This window comes from Zea mays, chromosome 8, assembly GCF_902167145.1.
Source record: "Zea mays cultivar B73 chromosome 8, Zm-B73-REFERENCE-NAM-5.0, whole genome shotgun sequence".
Classification (NCBI taxonomy): domain Eukaryota; kingdom Viridiplantae; phylum Streptophyta; class Magnoliopsida; order Poales; family Poaceae; genus Zea; species Zea mays.
The window spans coordinates 15,235,343-15,253,539 of record NC_050103.1 but is presented as its reverse complement, the minus strand read 5'-3'; the positions used below and the strand labels follow the sequence as shown (position 1 = coordinate 15,253,539).

The 18,197-nt window shown below is 48.9% G+C and overlaps 1 protein-coding gene and 1 pseudogene across 1 annotated transcript; one reads left to right on the top strand and one right to left on the bottom strand.

Moving 5' to 3' along the window:
- Positions 1–11,667: 11,667 nt before the first annotated feature.
- On the bottom strand, positions 11,668–16,972 carry LOC103634830 (glutathione hydrolase 3). Its single transcript, XM_020542533.2, has 6 exons — positions 16,035–16,972; positions 13,348–13,869; positions 13,002–13,237; positions 12,635–12,899; positions 12,362–12,499; positions 11,668–12,260 (listed from the first exon to the last, which is right to left on the bottom strand). Exons 1-6 carry the CDS (start codon positions 16,551–16,553, stop codon positions 12,009–12,011), a joined length of 1,932 nt encoding a protein of 643 aa, XP_020398122.1. The 5' UTR covers positions 16,554–16,972; the 3' UTR covers positions 11,668–12,008.
- LOC109941701 (uncharacterized) lies at positions 16,552–17,984 on the top strand (annotated as a pseudogene).
- The last annotated feature ends 213 nt before the right edge of the window (positions 17,985–18,197 follow it).

Sequence of the window (18,197 nt, the reverse complement as noted above, 5' to 3'; positions counted from 1 at the left end):
TTACTAGGTCCATGCGAAAGGAGAGGTAGGCAAACAGAATCAGCTAGGATGATCAACAGAATTGCTATGAAGTTTTAGGGGCAAGGATTTATGGAAAGAAACATGGCTTGCATATGGTTTGCGCAACTAGACCCAATCAAGGTTTTATTTATTTATTTATTTAACATACACGAGTGCACAAGGAGACTTGGGTTGGTCTAGCGGTCAAGTTGTGGTGGTCTATAAGTTGTGCAAGTGTAAATTCAAGGGTAAAACACTCAAGGGTCAGAAAATACCAACACAAGCATGTGATTTGATTTTTTTAAGGGTTTCACTTGCTAACCACAAGGTTGTTTGGAGGGGGTCTTTCATGAGGAAACAAACAACATTTTTTTTGCAAAAAGGGTTGAACAATTTCAATACCACCTAGATAGCAAGGCAAGAGAAACACTTAACACAACCTAGCAAGACTTACCAATTAGACAAGAGATAAGGCATTTCTTAGGTTTCCTGACATAACAATACATCACATTATTCACAAGTTCTTATTATTGGAATAAAGATGAGAGAAGCATGTTGATGCACAAGAGAAAATTATAATGCGACAATCATGATGCATGCTCATTCTAGTCGTCTTCTCAGACCTAACTAATTTTTCGGGTGCTTCTACAGCATCCCTATTAATAGTATTAGTAGCCTTTATGGCCTATATAAATAGCCACCTAGCTACCCATCTATTTCCTAAGGCTTCACGTCCTAGGTCTATCCTTATCGTCCTGATATCTATCCAACTTTGGTTTCTAAGCAAGTTTTACTTTAGAAAAGGTTGGTAATCATGACTTATTGACTTCTCTGTACTGGTATTCGCTCCGATACCAGCTGTGGCGGAACCGCCCGAATTATTCCAACTTAAGTGCCTAAGTCCCGCCTTAGAGGCTAGACCACACTTAAATAGGAATAAAACGTCAGTCCCTCGGATCTAGTCCGACAAGGCCACTTACCAGGATCGAATACCACTAGCTCACTCGAAGGTGAGGCACAGAGAAATACAATAAAGCATAATACAACAAATTAATAAGTATCATTAGTGATTACATTATCGGAGTTTCAGAAATAATAACCATAAATTTTAATGCAGCGGAAATAACTAACGGGGAAGAACCGAGTAACATGGCGAAGCCTGGCCACACTACTCCTCCCGGTCCTCTCCTGCGGAAGCACTAACCCACTCGACCGTCTATCCCGGTGGCAGGGATGGAGGCCAAGTCACACCATCAACCAAAATTCAAGGAGGTACCTGCAAAAATTATGCCACAAGCAAGGCTGAGTATACTAATACTCAGCTAGACTTACCCGGTGTGAGGAGTCTACTCCTCTACCTCTAGACATGCAGCTGTTTGGCTGAGGGGTTTGGTTGCCAAAAGCACTAGCTGAGTCTAAAATCATGTTTTAGCTTTTCAAGTTTTAGTATGATCCTTTTTAAACTAGATGAGTACCTAGCTACTCATACATGATATCAAACATTTTTAAGCAATCAACCTTTTTGCCAGTCAACTCATTTCCACTTATTACTCAATGTAGCAGCATGGATCAAGCAGTCTCATTAGCCACGAGAAGCAGACGATTCGAATCGAGTTTTTAAACCTTGCAAGGTAAACCTAAACACACGACGTGGCGAGGCACTCCGCCCCCACACACATCAACCGTCCCCATCGATTCCCCGTCAGCAGATCAGGGCTCACCGCCTTGGCGTAAAATGCCTCACTGACCCCGACTGCCGTCGTGCAGTGACCGCACTTGTACCCACCATAACCGGAATGGGAGACCACGTCTCAGGTCGCGTGAGGGGTAAAGTCCACTGCCAGGTTCAATCAGGTACTAGGCTTACCGATTTACCATATTTCTCGGCATGTGCTTAGTACGTTCAAACGCTTGACACACGGTACCACACCTTAATCCTTATTCCAATTTCCGTCTCGTAGACAACGCATCCCCATGGACCGTTGTCCACAGACTATCATCATTACGATATCAAAATGGATACAACCAATTCCTGACCTCGCGCGAGTGCTAGAAAAATCACTCGACTTCTACCGAGATCCCTAATTAGTATAGCAGCTACTCGACCTAGCATACTAGTATCCATCACAAAAAGGAATCCTGAGTTCATGCAACTAGGGTTTCATTCAACTCCTACACTTAAGTGCACAGTACAAGCCTACAAACATTAAGTGTAGTAAAATAGCATATATATAACGGTTATGCATAAAACCGGGGCTTGCCTTTAATTTAACACTTAGATAGTGTTTGCTGGGGGAGGTACTCGCTTGGCGAGCATCCACTGTGAAAGGGAATTAGGCTTACACCTATTTCCTAAATGATTTTGGTGGTTGAATTGCCCAACACAAATAATTGGACTAACTAGTTTGCTCTAGTGTACAAGTTATACAGGTGCCAAAGGTTCACACTTAGCCAATAAAAAGACCAAGTATGGGGTTCAACAAAGAGAGCAAGGGATAACAGAAGGCACCTCTGGTCTGGCGCACCAGACTGTCTGGTGTGCCACCGGACAGTGTCCGGTGCACCAGAGGACTCCAAGTCAAACCCATCACCTTCGGGAAAATCCAGAGGCGCTCTGCTATAATTCACCGGACTGTCCAGTGTACACCGGACAGTGTCCGGTGCCCCAAGGAAGAGCGGCTCTAGAACTCGCCAGTCTCGGGAATTCGCTCCGCTATAATTCACCGGATTGTCCGGTGAGCCAGCGGAGCAACGGCTACTTCGCGCCAACGGTCACCTGCAGGCGCATTTAATGCGCGCCAGAAGCGCGCAGAAGTCAGGCACGCGCGAGACGGTGCACCGGACAATCTACAGTACATGTCCGGTGTACACCGGACAGCCAGGCGGGCCCAGAAGTCAGCAGCTCCAACGGTCGAATCCCAACGGCCTGGTGACGTGGCTGGCGCACCGGACATGTCCGGTGTGCACCGGACTGTCCGGTGCACCATACGACAGTCAGCCACCACCAAACGGCTAGTTTGGTGGTTGGGGCTATAAATACCCCCAACCACCCCACATTCAAGTCATCCAAGTTTTCCCACTTCAACTACTTACAAGAGCTCTAGCATTCAATTCTAGACACACTCAAGTGATCAAATCCTCTCCAAACTCCACACAACGCCCTAGTGATTAGTGAGAGAGATTTGTTTGTGTTCTTTCGAGCTCTTGTGCTTGGATTGCTTTCTTCTTTCTTTGATTCTTTATTGCGATCAAACTCACTTGTAATTGAGGCAAGAGACATCAATCATGTGGTGGTCCTTTTGGGAACTTTGTGTTCCAAGTGATTGAGAAGAAAAGCTCACTCGGTCCGAGGGACTGTTTGAGAGAGGGAAAGGGTTGAAAGAGACCCGGTCTTTGTGACCACCTCAACGGGGAGTAGGTTTGCGAGAACCGAACCTCGGTAAAACAAATCCGCGTGTCACACTCATTATTCGCTTGCGATTTGTTTTGCACCCTCTCTCGTAGACTTGATTATATTTCTAACGCTAACCCGGCTTGTAGTTGTGATTATTTTTGAGAATTTCAGTTTCGCCCTATTCACCCCCCTCTAGGCGACTTTCAATTGGTATCAGAGCCGGTGCTTCATTAGAGCCTAACCGCTCGAAGTGATGTCGGGAGATCACGCCAAGAAGGAGATGGAAACCGGCGAAAAGCCCACTACAAGCAACGAGAAAGCTCTATCGGGAGAGTCCCGCAACAAGGAGAAGAAGAAGGAAAAGAAGACTTCTTCCCACAAGTCGCATCGGAGTGGCGACAAAATAAAGAAGATGAGGAAGGTGGTCTACTACGAGACCGACACTTCATCACCTTCTACCTCCGGCTCCGACGTGCCCTCCATAACTTCTAAGCGCCATGAGCGCAAGAAGTTTAGTAAGATCCCCTTACATTATCCTCGTACTTCTAGACATACTCCATTACTTTCCGTTCCATTAGGCAAACCGCCAACCTTTGACGGTGAAGATTATGCTAGGTGGAGTGATTTAATGAAATTTCATCTAACCTCACTCCACAAAAGTATATGGAATGTTGTTGAGTTTGGAGCACAGGTACCATCCGTAGGGGATGAGGATTATGATGAGGACGAGGTGGCCCAAATCGAGCACTTCAACTCCCAAGCTACAACCATACTCCTCGCCTCTCTAAGTAGGGAGGAGTACAACAAGGTGCAAGGACTAAAAAGCGCCAAGGACGTTTGGGACGTGCTCAAGATGGCGCACGAGGGTGATGAACTCACCAAGATCACCAAGCGGGAAACGATCGAGGGGGAGCTCGGTCGCTTCCGTCTTCGCCAAGGGGAGGAGCCACAAGATATGTACAACCGGCTCAAAACCTTGGTGAATCAAGTGCGCAACCTCGGGAGCAAAAAGTGGGATGACCACGAGGTGGTTAAGGTTATTCTAAGATCTCTTATTTTCCTTAACCCTAGTCAAGTACAATTAATTCATGGTAATCCAAGATATACACTAATGACTCCCGAGGAAGTAATCGGGAATTTTGTGAGCTTTGAATTTATGATCAAGGGCTCACGAAAGATCAACGAGCTTGACGGTCCCTCCACGTCCGAAGCTCAACCGGTTGCATTCAAGGCGACGGAGGAGAAGAAGGAGGAGTCTACACCAAGTAGACAACCAATCGATGCCTCCAAGATCGACAATGAGGAAATGGCGCTCGTCATCAAGAGCTTCCGCCAAATCCTCAAACAAAGGAGGAGGAAGGACTACAAACCTCGCTCCAAGAAGGTTTGCTACAAGTGTGGTAAGCCCGGTCACTTTATTGCAAAATGTCCTATTTCTAGTGACAGTGACAGGGGCGATGACAAGAAGGGGAGAAGAAAGGAGAAGAAGAGGTACTACAAGAAAAAGGGCGGCGATGCCCATGTTTGTCGGAAGTGGGACTCCTACGAAAGCTCTAGCGACTCCTCCGACGACGAGGACGCCGCCAACATCTCCGTCACCAAGGGACTTCTCTTCCCCAACGTCGGCCACAAGTGCCTCATGGCAAAGGACGGCAAAAAGAAGAAGGTTAAATCTAAGTCCTCCACTAGATATGAGTCTTCTAGTGATGAAAATGCTAGTGATGAGAAAGATAACTTACGCACTCTTTTTTCCAACCTAAACATGCAACAAAAAGAAAAGTTAAATGAATTAATTAGTGCCATCCATGAGAAGGATGATCTCTTGGACAACCAAGAGGACTTCCTAATCAAGGAAAACAAAAAGCATGTTAAGGTTAAAAATGCTTATACTCTAGAAGTTGAAAAATGTGAAAAATTATCTAGTGAGCTAAGCACTTGCCATGAGACTATAGACAACCTTAGAAATGAGAATTCTAATTTGTTAGCTAAGGTTGATTCTATTGCTTGTAATGTTTCAATTCCCAATCTTAGGAATGATAATGATGATTTGCTTGCTAAGATTGAAGAATTGAACTTATCTCTTGTTAGCCTTAGGAATGAAAATGAAAAATTAATTGCTAAGGCTAAAGATTTTGATGTTTGCAATGCTACTGTTTCCGACCTTAGAACTAAGAATGATATATTGCATGCTAAGGTTGTAGAATTAAAATCTTGCAAACTCTCTACATCTACCGTTGAGCACACTTCTATTTGTACTAGATGTAGAGATGTTGATGTCAATGCTATACATGATCACATGGCTTTAATTAAACAACAAAATGATCATATAGCAAAACTAGATGCTAAAATTGCCGAGCATGAAATTGAAAATGAAAAATTTAAATTTGCTCGTAGTATGCTTTATAGTGGGAGACGCCCTGGCATTAAGGATGGCATTGGCTTCCAACAGGGAGGCAATGTCAAACTTAGTGCCCCTCCTAAGAAATTGTCCAACTTTGTTAAGGGTAAGGCTCCCATGCCTCAGGATAACGAGGGTTACATTTTATACCCTGCCGGTTATCCCGAGGACAAAATTAGGAGAATTCATTCTAGGAAGTCTCACTCTGGCCCTAACCATGCTTTCATGTATAAGGGTGAGACATCTAGCTCTAGGCAACCAACCCGTGCTAAGTTGCCTAAGAAGAAAACTCCTAGTGCATCAAATGAACATAGCTTTTCATTCAAAACTTTTGATGCATCTTATGTTCTGACTAACAAATCCGGCAAGGTAGTTGCCAAATATGTTGGGGGCAAGCACAAGGGGTCAAAGACTTGTGTTTGGGTACCCAAAGTTCCTGTTTCTAATGCCAAAGGACCCAAAACCATTTGGGTACCTAAAGTCAGGAACTAAAGATGTTTTGTAGGTTTATGCATCCGGGGGCTCAAGCTGGGTAATCGACAGCGGGTGCACAAACCACATGACAGGGGAGAAGAAGATGTTCTCCTCCTACGAGAAAAACCAAGATTCCCAACGAGCTATCACATTCGGGGATGGAAATCAAGGTTTGGTCAAAGGATTGGGATAAATTGCTATATCTCCTGACCATTCTATTTCCAATGTTTTTCTTGTAGATTCTTTAGATTACAATTTGCTTTCTGTATCTCAATTATGCAAAATGGGCTACAACTGTCTATTCACTGATGTAGGTGTCACTGTCTTTAGAAGAAGTGATGATTCAATAGCATTTAAGGGAGTGTTAGAGGGTCAGCTATACTTAGTGAATTTTGATAAAGCTGAACTCGACACTTGCTTAATTGCTAAGACTAACATGGGCTGGCTCTGGCATCGCCGACTAGCACATGTTGGGATGAAGAATCTTCATAAGCTTCTAAAGGGAGAGCACATTTTAGGATTAACAAATGTTCATTTTGAGAAAGACAGGATTTGTAGCGCATGCCAAGCAGGGAAGCAAGCATGAGTCCGGTGCACCAGAGGACTCCAAGTCAAACTCATCACCTTCGGGAAAATCCAGAGGCGCTCCGCTATAATTCACCGGACTGTCTGGTGTACACCGGACAGTGTCCGGTGCCCCAAGGAAGAGCGGCTCTGGAACTCGCCAGTCTCGGGAATTCGCTCCGCTATAATTCACCGGATTGTCCGATGAGCCAGCGGAGCAACGGCTACTTCGCGCCAACGGTCACCTGCAGGCGCATTTAATGCGCGCCAGAAGCGCGCAGAAGTCAGGCACGCGCGAGACGGTGCACCGGATAATCTACAGTACATGTCCGGTGTACACCGGACAGCCAGGCGGGCCCAGAAGTCAGCAGCTCCAACGGTCGAATCCCAACGGCCTGGTGACGTGGCTGGCGCACCGGACATGTCCGGTGTGCACCGGACTGTCCGGTGCACCATACGACAGTCAGCCACCACCAAACGGCTAGTTTGGTGGTTGGGGCTATAAATACCCCCAACCACCCCACATTCAAGTCATCCAAGTTTTCCCACTTCAACTACTTACAAGAGCTCTAGCATTCAATTCTAGACACACTCAAGTGATCAAATCCTCTCCAAACTCCACACAACTCCACACAACACACCATGAACATATTGTAACATTAACTTAAGCAAACAGTGCAGTTTCTGAAATCTGTACAGAATTTGGACAGATTCAGTTACTGAATTTGTAAAAAGCATAACTCCTAAACTGTCAGACCTATGGCTGTCAAATTTTAACACCAGCAAGATAATAAAGTTATCTACCAATTTTCTATAGCACATATCTACAGAAAACACAATTTAGTTCATCAAACATGCAGCACAACTAAAACAGTGCGTGCAGTCCAAAACAGCAATCAATAAATTTCAGCTCCTATATAATTCAAGAATCGCCGCGTTCGAGAGACTTGAATTACTCTAACGCTTTACTATTTATTCGAGTTAAGACAATCAATTAAAATCAACAAATCGACTTGAAATTTTTATTTAAGTCATTTAGTGCACTAAAATTACCACATTCATTTAACAAACGCATTCACCACAATCATCAGACCCGGTACATATACATGTATCGATGCGCCCTTCACACACTAATTTGCATTTTAGCTTAGACATCATATGAACACTACTACTTTTTACCCGCGACCGTAACCATACATATCTAGACTACAACAAGCAATTCACCGTGATTACGAGCTTAACCACGTCATCTAACAATTCGGTTAACTAGAGCAACGACATCGCCGCTAAATAACATACACGTCAACTTGCCTTTTATTGCCGCAATCCGAGACACAACATATACTACAACATTTTTATAAACCCACAGATTCACAAGTATATGTGCACACCGACCAACTCATATGAATCGTAAACCACAAATCTCCAAATCGCAATCACCACACATTTACTTCCCAAATCATGAACGCTTACATGTTTATCCTACGAACCGGGTATTTCAATAATTAGCCTAAAACAACTAACTCCATTACATCCTTGTATCACAAACCTACTTGACTTACATGAAGTGTCTACTCGAAATCGTGAGCACAATCATACACTACATGCGAAGCCTAATTTAACGAGCGCATAATACGCATCGTCATGACTTGACCTATAAATATAGAGAAAGCGATGACTACTCTGGCATGTCACCACCTCTCTATTTAAGCCAAGACAATTTCTACCATCGACTAAGAGTCGTAAGCATTAAATACCTTACTACTTTACATGCACAAATAAACTTCAACTTAACACAACTGACACCGATGGAATTTTTTACTAAACTCATCATATGCATAACCCTGTCTCGCATACAACCACATTATGGCGTGCACTCGAGACACTTCACTCAATGTGGCGCGACCACTAATATAAATGAACTCCGACACTCATGTCTTAACGATACATCCTCCACGCAAACTAGCATTCTCTAAACTACTCACCACATCAATAAATATATCCCCTCTAAAATTACGAATCCCGTCACATTGCTTAAAACAAATACACTTTTCACATAAACACATATCGATGCATTTCCCAAAACAAAATCCACATTTTGTAACTTAGTTTTCGCATCAAACAACGCATCACATATTTTCCTATCAAAATAAAAATACCCGAGTTCTTTTCTATTTCATTTTCTTCCCTACACGCGTCCATTCATACAATTATACTTTCACACACATATAACCACATGCACATCATCGACCAAAACATAATTAGACAACTACAAATCGCGCACATCAATTAACCTCTTGCTCTCCAATCGCAAACGCGATCCTACCAATGCGCATAATCGAAACATTTTACACACATCCATTCAAAATAACTAATCGAGTCGATCGAGAGCGACATGCATTGGCTCACCATAAACAAACCCAATCGGTGTTTGTGAGGACGACGACGATTCCGATTTGTGCATCGCTACGAACATCGACGAGCGTCGAGCGGCTTGCCTTCTTCTCCACGCAAAACACGGGGTTCTCTCCTCCACAAAAATAAAACAAAGCAGCACACATACATAATTAATCATAGGAAAATAATGTCGATGCGGAATCGAACAAGGAGCGTCGCGGTCTCACCGGGGTGAACGACGACGACGACAGGGCTGCGCAAAAACAGCAAACAACCGGCGAGTATCGACGGCGTGCTGTTCACTGTGCTTTATAAAACAGCGAGCCCGCAGAGCGCGGAGGCGTCGGGGCTGCTGCGCCAACGGGGAAAACAGAGGGGTTGCGCGTTGACGGACAACGAGCAGTGACAATGTGGCTGTGCAATACATCAAGCGGGTGGCATGCAAGCGACACGGAGGGAATCCGGGGCTGTTGTGGTCTTGCTGTTTTGGGGGAGGGGAATGGTGAAACTCGACGACGACGCAAGGCGAAGAACGGTGTTGCTGCAGCGCGCGTCTTGCTGCGCAGAAAAGACCGGCCAGAGGTAGAAGAAAAGAGGGGCGCTGGGGAGGGGATGGAGCAGCGGCGCTGCGTAGGGCTGCTGCTGGGCGCCAGCCATGGAGCAAGGAAGTCGTTGGAGATTGTTGCCGCTGCGAGCAGGGAGGAAGAAGGGGCGCTGTGCAGGGCGTCGGCTGCACCAAGGGAGCTCCTACAGCAAGGGACAGAGGGAGGAGGGCGCCATCTATGGAAGCTCGGCTGCCATGCAGAGAGGAGCCAACCTCCATGCCTGCTACCGTGGGGAGAAGAAGACAGGGAGTCGGCTGAAATTTTCTGGGCGCCATGGGTGGAGCAGACCTGCGTAGGGGAGGGAAAGGGCGAGCAGCAGCAGGGGAGGGACGTTGTCCTTGGGAGGGAGCTCGGTTGTGCTGAGGGAGATGGTCGGCTGCTGTTGCGCGAGGGAGAAGAAGCTGGGGGCGTCGAGCAGCTGGAGGAGAGAGCTCGCGGCCATGGGGGAGAAGGAAGTGGCGCCGTGGAGGGAAGTGCAGGGCTGATGCACGACCGGAGGAGGAAGAAGAGTGTGGGAAGAGAAGGCTGCTGGCGGCTAGGGGTGGTAGTGCAAAATTGCCAAGTGCAAGGGGAGAGGGATCCTATTTATAGAAGGAGCCCTAGGGTTAGGGTTCTTTAGTGGGCCAATTGGGCTAGAATGGGCTTGGCCCAAAATCCCAATTCGGGTCGCGCTAAATTTATTTTCCGGAATAAAAATGTTCCTGCGGGTTTCGTCAGTCACAAAACAGAGCGAACTAGAATTTCGTCGAACGGACGATTGAGCGATCAATTCGGCCGAGAGTTGGATTTGAATTCGCTCGGCAATAATTCACTACGCAAGATTTGAAAATAAATCGTCTTAAGATATGACTGGCTTTTGGATTTATGATTGAAAGAGATAAATCGCGATATTTAAAATTATCGCTGAGGTTGATTTTTAAATCGGGATCGAACATAGAGGTATGAGTCGAGTCGGATAAGAATTAATTAGAGGGCGACGTACAGAGTATCCCGTTGGAGAATACGGACCCGGATAAAATAGTCGGACATCGATCGAAGTTCGAGGAGTTGGATTCGGACACAGATCAAATAACAGTCGTTGAGAGTTTGATTAAATGAGCTTCAGATGAGATTTAAAATTCGAGAATGATTTCCGAGTTTGCATTCGTTCCGAGAAATAAAAGTTTCAACAGGCTCCAAATTCGGTATTCGTCGAGATCGAATAGCTCCGAATTCGGCGAAATGTGAATGAATAATCTGGATAATCAGATACATACGCGAGCGAGAAAGAGAAATTTTTACTGAGCATCCGAGATTAGAATTAATCTCCCGTCATAACACGAAACTGACACCTGGGGTGTCACAGTTTATACACTGTGCTAAAGAAACCATAGAGCTCACCAGTTCCAAAGGAGAAAAAATTCAGTTCCAAAGGAGAAAAAATTGAAGTTGGAATTGCAGTAACTACCGCCACTAGACTAGCGGCATTCTTAGTAGATGGGAAGTTTGTTGGTGACAACATCCGTGTGGTTAGGGATTTTCCGGATGTCCTTTCAGAGGAGTTACTAGGGATGCCACCAGATAGAGAAGTTGAGTTTGTCATTGATCTCTTACCTGAGACTGCTCCTATTTCTAAACGGCCATACAGGATGTCCTTAGAAGAACTAAAGGACCTTAATAAGCAATTAACGGAATTACAAGAGGCCGGGTACATTCGTCCGAATTCTTCACCTTATGGAGCCGATTCTATTTGTACAGAAGAAAAAAGGATCGCAAGGGATGTGCTTAGCAACCAATTTCTGTTGTAAATACACACTTTATCTCTCTAAATTCTTATCATCCATTACATGAATGCATCAGCGAACTCTTGTTGCAAATAGACATTATATTAAATCTCGTCACCTGTTACATATAAATTCTCTCAAATGTTCACTATTGTTTCTCGAAACTTTCACTGGTCGTGCATGTCCACTAGTTCACGAAAGCAGTTTGATGGATTCCCATCTAGGCAATATACATAAACAAGAGATGAATTATATATGTCCTTTTCGTCTACTCTCCATGCGAATGCTGGACAGGAAACAATGCATGATATGTCTATGAATCTTTCTATCTATCTACAGGGAGGAGATGAGATCCACGCACGAAAGTTGGATCGGAAGGCGCAACTATCCACGCGCACCAGCCTCCATCACAATCACAGCCCCGCAGGGCTGCCGCCCTTCCTGGGGTCGCTCACGGCGGTGAGCCTCCCGCGGAAGACGCCGTGTCCGGGCGCGGCCGGCGGCTCCGCCAGCTCGTGCACGATGAACTGGCACACGGCGCCCGAGTCCGTGCTGCGAAGCCGGTGGCCCCTCTCCTCCAGGAACGCCCTCGCCGCGCCGCCCAGCGCGATCACCTCGCCGTCGCCCACTGTCTGGTTCTCGTACGTCACGACGTTCGGGATCAGCTGCAGGATATATAGGAACAGCACATTGCTCAGTCAGCCACTCGTCCGTCCAACGTACGAGGCAGGGTTTGCCATGGCGCGCGTCCTGGTTGTTTCGGTACCTTGTGGTACACCCTGGGATGCTGGACGGCCGCCAGAGGGTCCATGCCGACGATGAAGTGGTTCACGAACACCTGGACCACCGTGGCGATGATGTTCGTGCCCCCGCTGCCTCCGAGGACGCCGGCGAGCTCACCGTCCTGCGCGCACAGCTCAACGGCTTTCAGCTTCGGTACGGAGCGAGACGTGCGTGCTCGTGCCGTCAGACTCAGACGACCAACGTCGGGCTCATGCAGTGCAAGCCAGACGGCACGCGGCGAATAGAATAGAGATACCTTGAGTATGATCAGCGGCGTCATGGAGGACAGGGGCCGCTTCCCGGGCGCTATGAAGTTGGCCGGCGCGGGCGGGAGGCGGTCCGGCGTGCGCTTCGCGGGGACGGAGAAGTCGTCCATCTCGTCGTTCAGCACGATGCCCGTCGACGGAGACAGCACCTTGGCGCCGAAGTATGCGTTGACGGTCGTCGTCATCGCCACCGCGTTCCGGTCGCCGTCCACCACGCACAGGTGGCTGGTGCCGTGGTCGTCCAGCTGGCTCCACCTGATGCCATTGCCGCCAATAACCAGAACAGGAATGAGTGATGCCCGCTGGCTGCAAGGCTGCGACCGATAGAATCCGCAACGCCAAATTAGGCATACGTACTTGGGGAAGTAGTAGCCGGGAGGGAACGTCGTGTTGTCCACGATCCTCTGCCGGACTTTGTCGGCGAATGTCGTGGACAGCATCTCGGCGACGTCGCTGGTCACGTCCACGAAGTCGGGGTCGCCGAGGTCCATCCGGATGGCTAGCATGTGCTTGATGGACTCGATGACGCGGTGGATGCCAAGGAGCTCCTTCAAGAACTCGAGCGAGCTGTACCCTTGCAGGATGTTCAGGATCTGCATTGGTCATCATACAAATGCATGATACCAAGAAACGAACAAATAAGTGCACGTCGCTTGCGTTTGGATCGAACCCCTTGCAGAGCAGGAGCAAAGCAAGCACTGACCAGCGCCATCCCGAGGGTGCCGCTGGACGGCGGCGGCATGCCGAGGAAGGTGAACCCCATGGCGTCGGCTCGCAAGGCGGCGCCCACCTCCACCCTGTACCCTCTGAGGTCGTCCACCGTCAGGACCCCGCCCGCCGCCCTGACGTCGCGGACCAGGGCCTCCCCGACGGCGCCGCCGTAGAGCGCCGCGGCGCCCTCCTCCGCCACGCGCTCCAGCGCGGCCGCCAGCGCCGGGTTGCGGCACGTCTCCCCCGCCGCCAGCACCCGGCGCCCTCCCGGCGCGAACACGGCGCGCAGGCCGGGGTCCGCGAGCACGTCGCCCTCGCACTCCTGCAGCGCGCGGGCCAGGTACGGGACCACCTCGTAGCCGTCGCGCGCGAGGCGGATCGCCGGCGCCACCAGGTCCCGCCACGGCAGCCGCCCGTACCGCGACCACGCGGCGTGGAGCCCCGCCAGCTCGCCCGGGACGCCCGCGGCCAGCGCGCCCCTGTACTTGGCCGCCGGGTCCGCCGCGTACATGTCCTGGAGTTGGCACCAGCACAAACACACGCGGAGAGCTGCAGTCAGAAAGAGCGCGCTGTTTTGCTTCGTTCAAAAAAAAATATTTCTCTTTTTTTTTGAGAGATGTTTCCGTGCACAATTTTCCGGACTGCTGGAAATTACGTGCCAAAGACGGTGATTATTTTTCACTTGGAACGTTAAGTGTATATTTTATGTGATTAAAAAAGACACTGGACGGAGAATGTTCCGAAGCCGTCCCACAAAACGACGGGATACAAGCATGAAGCAACTTGCCAATATAAAGATGGGTTACCTGCCGCTGCCGGCTCTGCTATCTAAAATTATTAATACAGATTCCAGAGCAGGGCAAATACTTTGGCAGAAAAAAAAAACTAGCGCATGCGAAGCATTCCAATTATATATATATAAAGAAACTGGTACACATTCTCCGATCCCTCGCGACACTGGTACCTACCACCTAATGATGGACTTTAAATTTTATACTATCGTTCTCGAATACTTCTGATCTGCTAATTTTTTTTAAAAAAGCGACAAATTAAAAAAACGAAATGAGACCTATAAATTAAAGGATCGGATTAGACTAAAATCAGACTCTATTTATATTTTAAACTAAAATAATTTTATGCTTCTAACAAATTGTAAGAAAAACATTTGGGTCAGTCTGCACTGCTCAGATCGCGGGCGTGGCTGAACCACGTGGCTATAAATAAAGTAAGTAAACAAAAGGCTGATCGCACCCGGTGGGAGAAGAGATACATTCTGAACTGTAAAGCCGAGTAGGCCACTGATGATCCTTGGGTTGCAGGAGTCGTTTATTGGAGGATAAGCGTACGAAACGTCACTATTCAGCAATGCTGATATTTATTTATTTATCTCGTTGTTTCTTGCGATCGTACGCAACGTCGTGGTCGATCGCACAAGATGATCTTGTCAACTTTAACATGAAAACACGATTGGAAAGTACTACTCCCTCTATTCTTTTTTTTTGTTGAGAGCGACAGATATTCAAGAACGGATTCAGTACCATATAGCAACACATAACGTGGAGTAGTGTGTCCATCAATATGTATTAATATCGGATGATGTCACCTAAGAAATTTGTTGTTCTGTCATCTGTCGTGTAGTTTAATAAATCGACTGTGTTCTTAGCTTAGCTAGCTAGTTGGCTAACCACTAGTTGAATGTTTAGCTAAAAAACATCCACCTTTTAAAGGTCTATTTGGAACTGCTGTACTTAAAAATGTTTCAATTTAACAGATGTAGCTCCATAAACTCTGCTCTAACTAAAAATGTTTCAGGAATCTATGGAGCTAGCTGCTATTACATGGTAGGGTTTGCAAAATAAAGCTGCCGTAGTAGTTCAAGTTCAACACATGTTTTTTACCATGGTACGCTGGAGATAGTTTTGGCTGCTAGTTAGTAAGTTGCCGCTGTATCCTAATATGGCTCTTAGACAAGTCTTGACGGAGAGTTTTATGACTGGTCGACATATCATACAAAATAAAATAAAATAAAATAAAACATTGACGAAACAACTCGTTTTCAATGGGAAGTTTTATCCTATGATTTTATAAATATTAGTTTTATGACTTCTAGATAGTATGTAACTCACTTTTTTTTCTCTTTTTTGTTAATTTTTTTTGAAACATCTTAAAAAATGCATATGTGATATATGCGCTTTCATGGCTGTGCTCTGAAAGGGAGAAGAAAAATAAGTGAGCGTTTTTTATAGTATGGATAGATAATATACAGCAAATGCTGAAGTTGCTTATCTTTGCGACGGAATCTGTCTCCTAAAAAAAGGATTCTGGTCGTATCAGCTTCAGTGACCCGTGCCGTGCGCCGTGCGCGAGCCTATCAGTCTATCACTAGGGTAAGCGTGCCTGGCCCACCCGACAGCGACACGCGGACGACCCAACACACTTGGGCCCAGGCGTCCTACTGGTGCCGTCCAGGTGTCACGCGGCCCCACAATCTGTCTCCTCTCCTCGCTCGCGATCGCGACGACTAGCCTCCTCCCGCTCGGCTCTTGCTGGCTTCTAGTTCTAACTAACAGCCAGTGACGAGCAGAGGCAGAGGCGGGGGGGGGGGGGGGGGGGGGGGGGGGGGGGGGGGGGGGGGGGGGGGGGGGGGCGACGTGCATTACAGTTGCAGGGCGCACGTACCGGCGTGGCGGCGGCCGGCGCGGCCTCCCGGGCGTCGAAGGCGACGGCCTGGCCGGAGGCGGCGGCGTCCCGGACGACGACGAAGGCGCCGCCGCCCATGCCGCTGGACATGGGGTGCACGACGCCGAGGCAGAGCGCGGCGGCCACGGCGGCGTCCACCGCGTGCCCGCCCGCGCGCAGCGCCGCGGCGGCCACCTCCGAGCACCGCGCGTCGTCCGCCGCCGCCGCGCCCACCGCGGACTCCACCTCCTGCGGGCTCCGCCGCGCGGCGGCGGCGGCGCGGGAGGCGCCGGGACCGGGACCGGGACCGGGACGGCCCCCGTAGCTACTGGAGCTGAGGAGGAAGACGACGCCCGCCAGGGCGAGGAGCGCCGCGGCGATGGCCAGCGCCGTCCACGGGCGGCTGCTGCTCCGGCGGCCTCGCGGAGGGCCGGCGTCGTCACGGCCCCACCAGGCCGCTCCGTCGTCTCGCGCTCCAAGCAGGAGAGGGCCCCGGAAATCCTCTCCGTTCGCGGCCATGGCTGCTCGCGCGCCCCGGAGATCCTTGCCGGCCGGATCCTTGGACAGGACGCGAGAGGAGGAGAGGAAGGAGATTCTTGGATGGCGACTGGCGAGAGCTCGGTCCCTTTGTGCTGGGCCTGGGTGGGGGGATTGGAGCTGCAATTATAAGGACAGCGCCATCCGGCCAATGGGAGTACTGAACTATTAGCACGATTAGGACATATACTGTAGTATTTAATATAGAGACTCTTAAGGTATTTAAGTAGTATTTGCAAAAAAATCATGGAGTCATCTCTTCGTGAAGAGACGCATCTGACTCGTAACTCAAGTAGCAACCGACGCATCACTTCCCACTGTACGAATTTGTCGTCTGTTCTATCGATCTGATGCTATACAAACACATTTACTTCTATATTTATTAATAGGGTTTTTTACATTGGTCACCTTAGTTTCGCCACGGTACTCGTTGCTACCCTTAGTTTTTGTCCTTGCTCAGTTTTACCCGATTCTCGTTCCCGTTGCTCACAAATACGCCTGGACGCCGTCTCCGTCTACTTTCACGTGTCTTACAGGTCGGGCCCACTGCGAAAAAATCCCCACTCCACTCGACAGCATAGGAACCGCGCCCGCGCCCGAGCCCTCAACCGGCCGCCGCCCAGGAACCGCGCCCGCGCCGCCGCCCACCCACCACGCCATTGGTAGGAGCTGCCACGCCCGCCGCGGGAGGGAGCAAGCGCCTGGCCAGAGCTGGGCGGCGGATCTCGAGTTCGAGGTCCTCGCGACGGATCTGGAGCCGCCACGCCGAGCTCGAGTCTGCGGATCCGGTCGCCCCGTGCCTCCAGTCCGCGCGCTCTGTTCCCGCGCTCCGTGCCTCCAGTCCGTGGATCCGGCCGCCCCACCGGGAGGGACCCGCTGCTTCGTGGGGGCGGCCCGCCGGGAAGGAGGAAGACGTCGCCTGCCTCTAGCCTCTTGAGTTGGTCCGCGCCCCACGCTTGCCTCCAGTCCGCGGATCCGGTCGCCCCGCCGGGAAGGAGGAAGACGCCGCCGGGAGGGATCCGCTGCTCCGTGCCTCCAGCCTCTCGAGTTGGTCCGCGCCCCGCGCTTCGTGCCTCCAGGTTAGGGTTTGAGTTCGGCCGCCTGCAGTCCTCCAAGGGTTTAGGGTTCGGCCGCCTGCAGTCCTCTAGTTGGTCCTGTTTGTGACATAACAGTTGTTGCTAACTCATTGTTGTGATATAACAGTTGTTGCTAACTCAAATGCTAAACTGTTTGTGTTTACTAGCATGGATTCACGCATGTCGCGGGCAAGCGGCTCCTCCAATGGAGGACAAGGATGGCCCAGTTATGGTCCGGTGTCGCTGATCCGCTGCCCCAAATGCGAAAGGTCAGAGTCGCTCGTGAGACTAAGATCGAAAAGGTGGGAGAACGGCAACTTTGGTCGAGAGTTCGTGAAGTGTGAAAGCAAGTCATATCGAGATAATAAGGTCCATCCTTGTTTTATCCATTACGGTTGATTTCATTTTTGTGCTTACTGCTGAATTGTGAACCCCTATTTGGATTGTTTAGGTTGTTAAAATATGCAATTTTTTCATGTGGATGGACGATTATGTCAAGATGCTTGAAGGGGCAGGGGTGGTGGGTGGCTCTGAGGAGATGATGGCGTCT

Coding starts and splice junctions, on each gene's coding strand:
- LOC103634830 (XM_020542533.2), bottom strand. CDS start 16,553: ATGGCCGCGAACGGAGAGGATTTCCGGGGCCCTCTCCTGCTTGGAGCG. Junction 13,870..16,034: donor CGCCGGCCGCCGCCACGCCG/GTACGTGCGCCC, acceptor TGCCAACTCCAG/GACATGTACGCGGCGGACCC. Junction 12,500..12,634: donor CGCCGCTGATCATACTCAAG/GTATCTCTATTC, acceptor CTGTGCGCGCAG/GACGGTGAGCTCGCCGGCGT.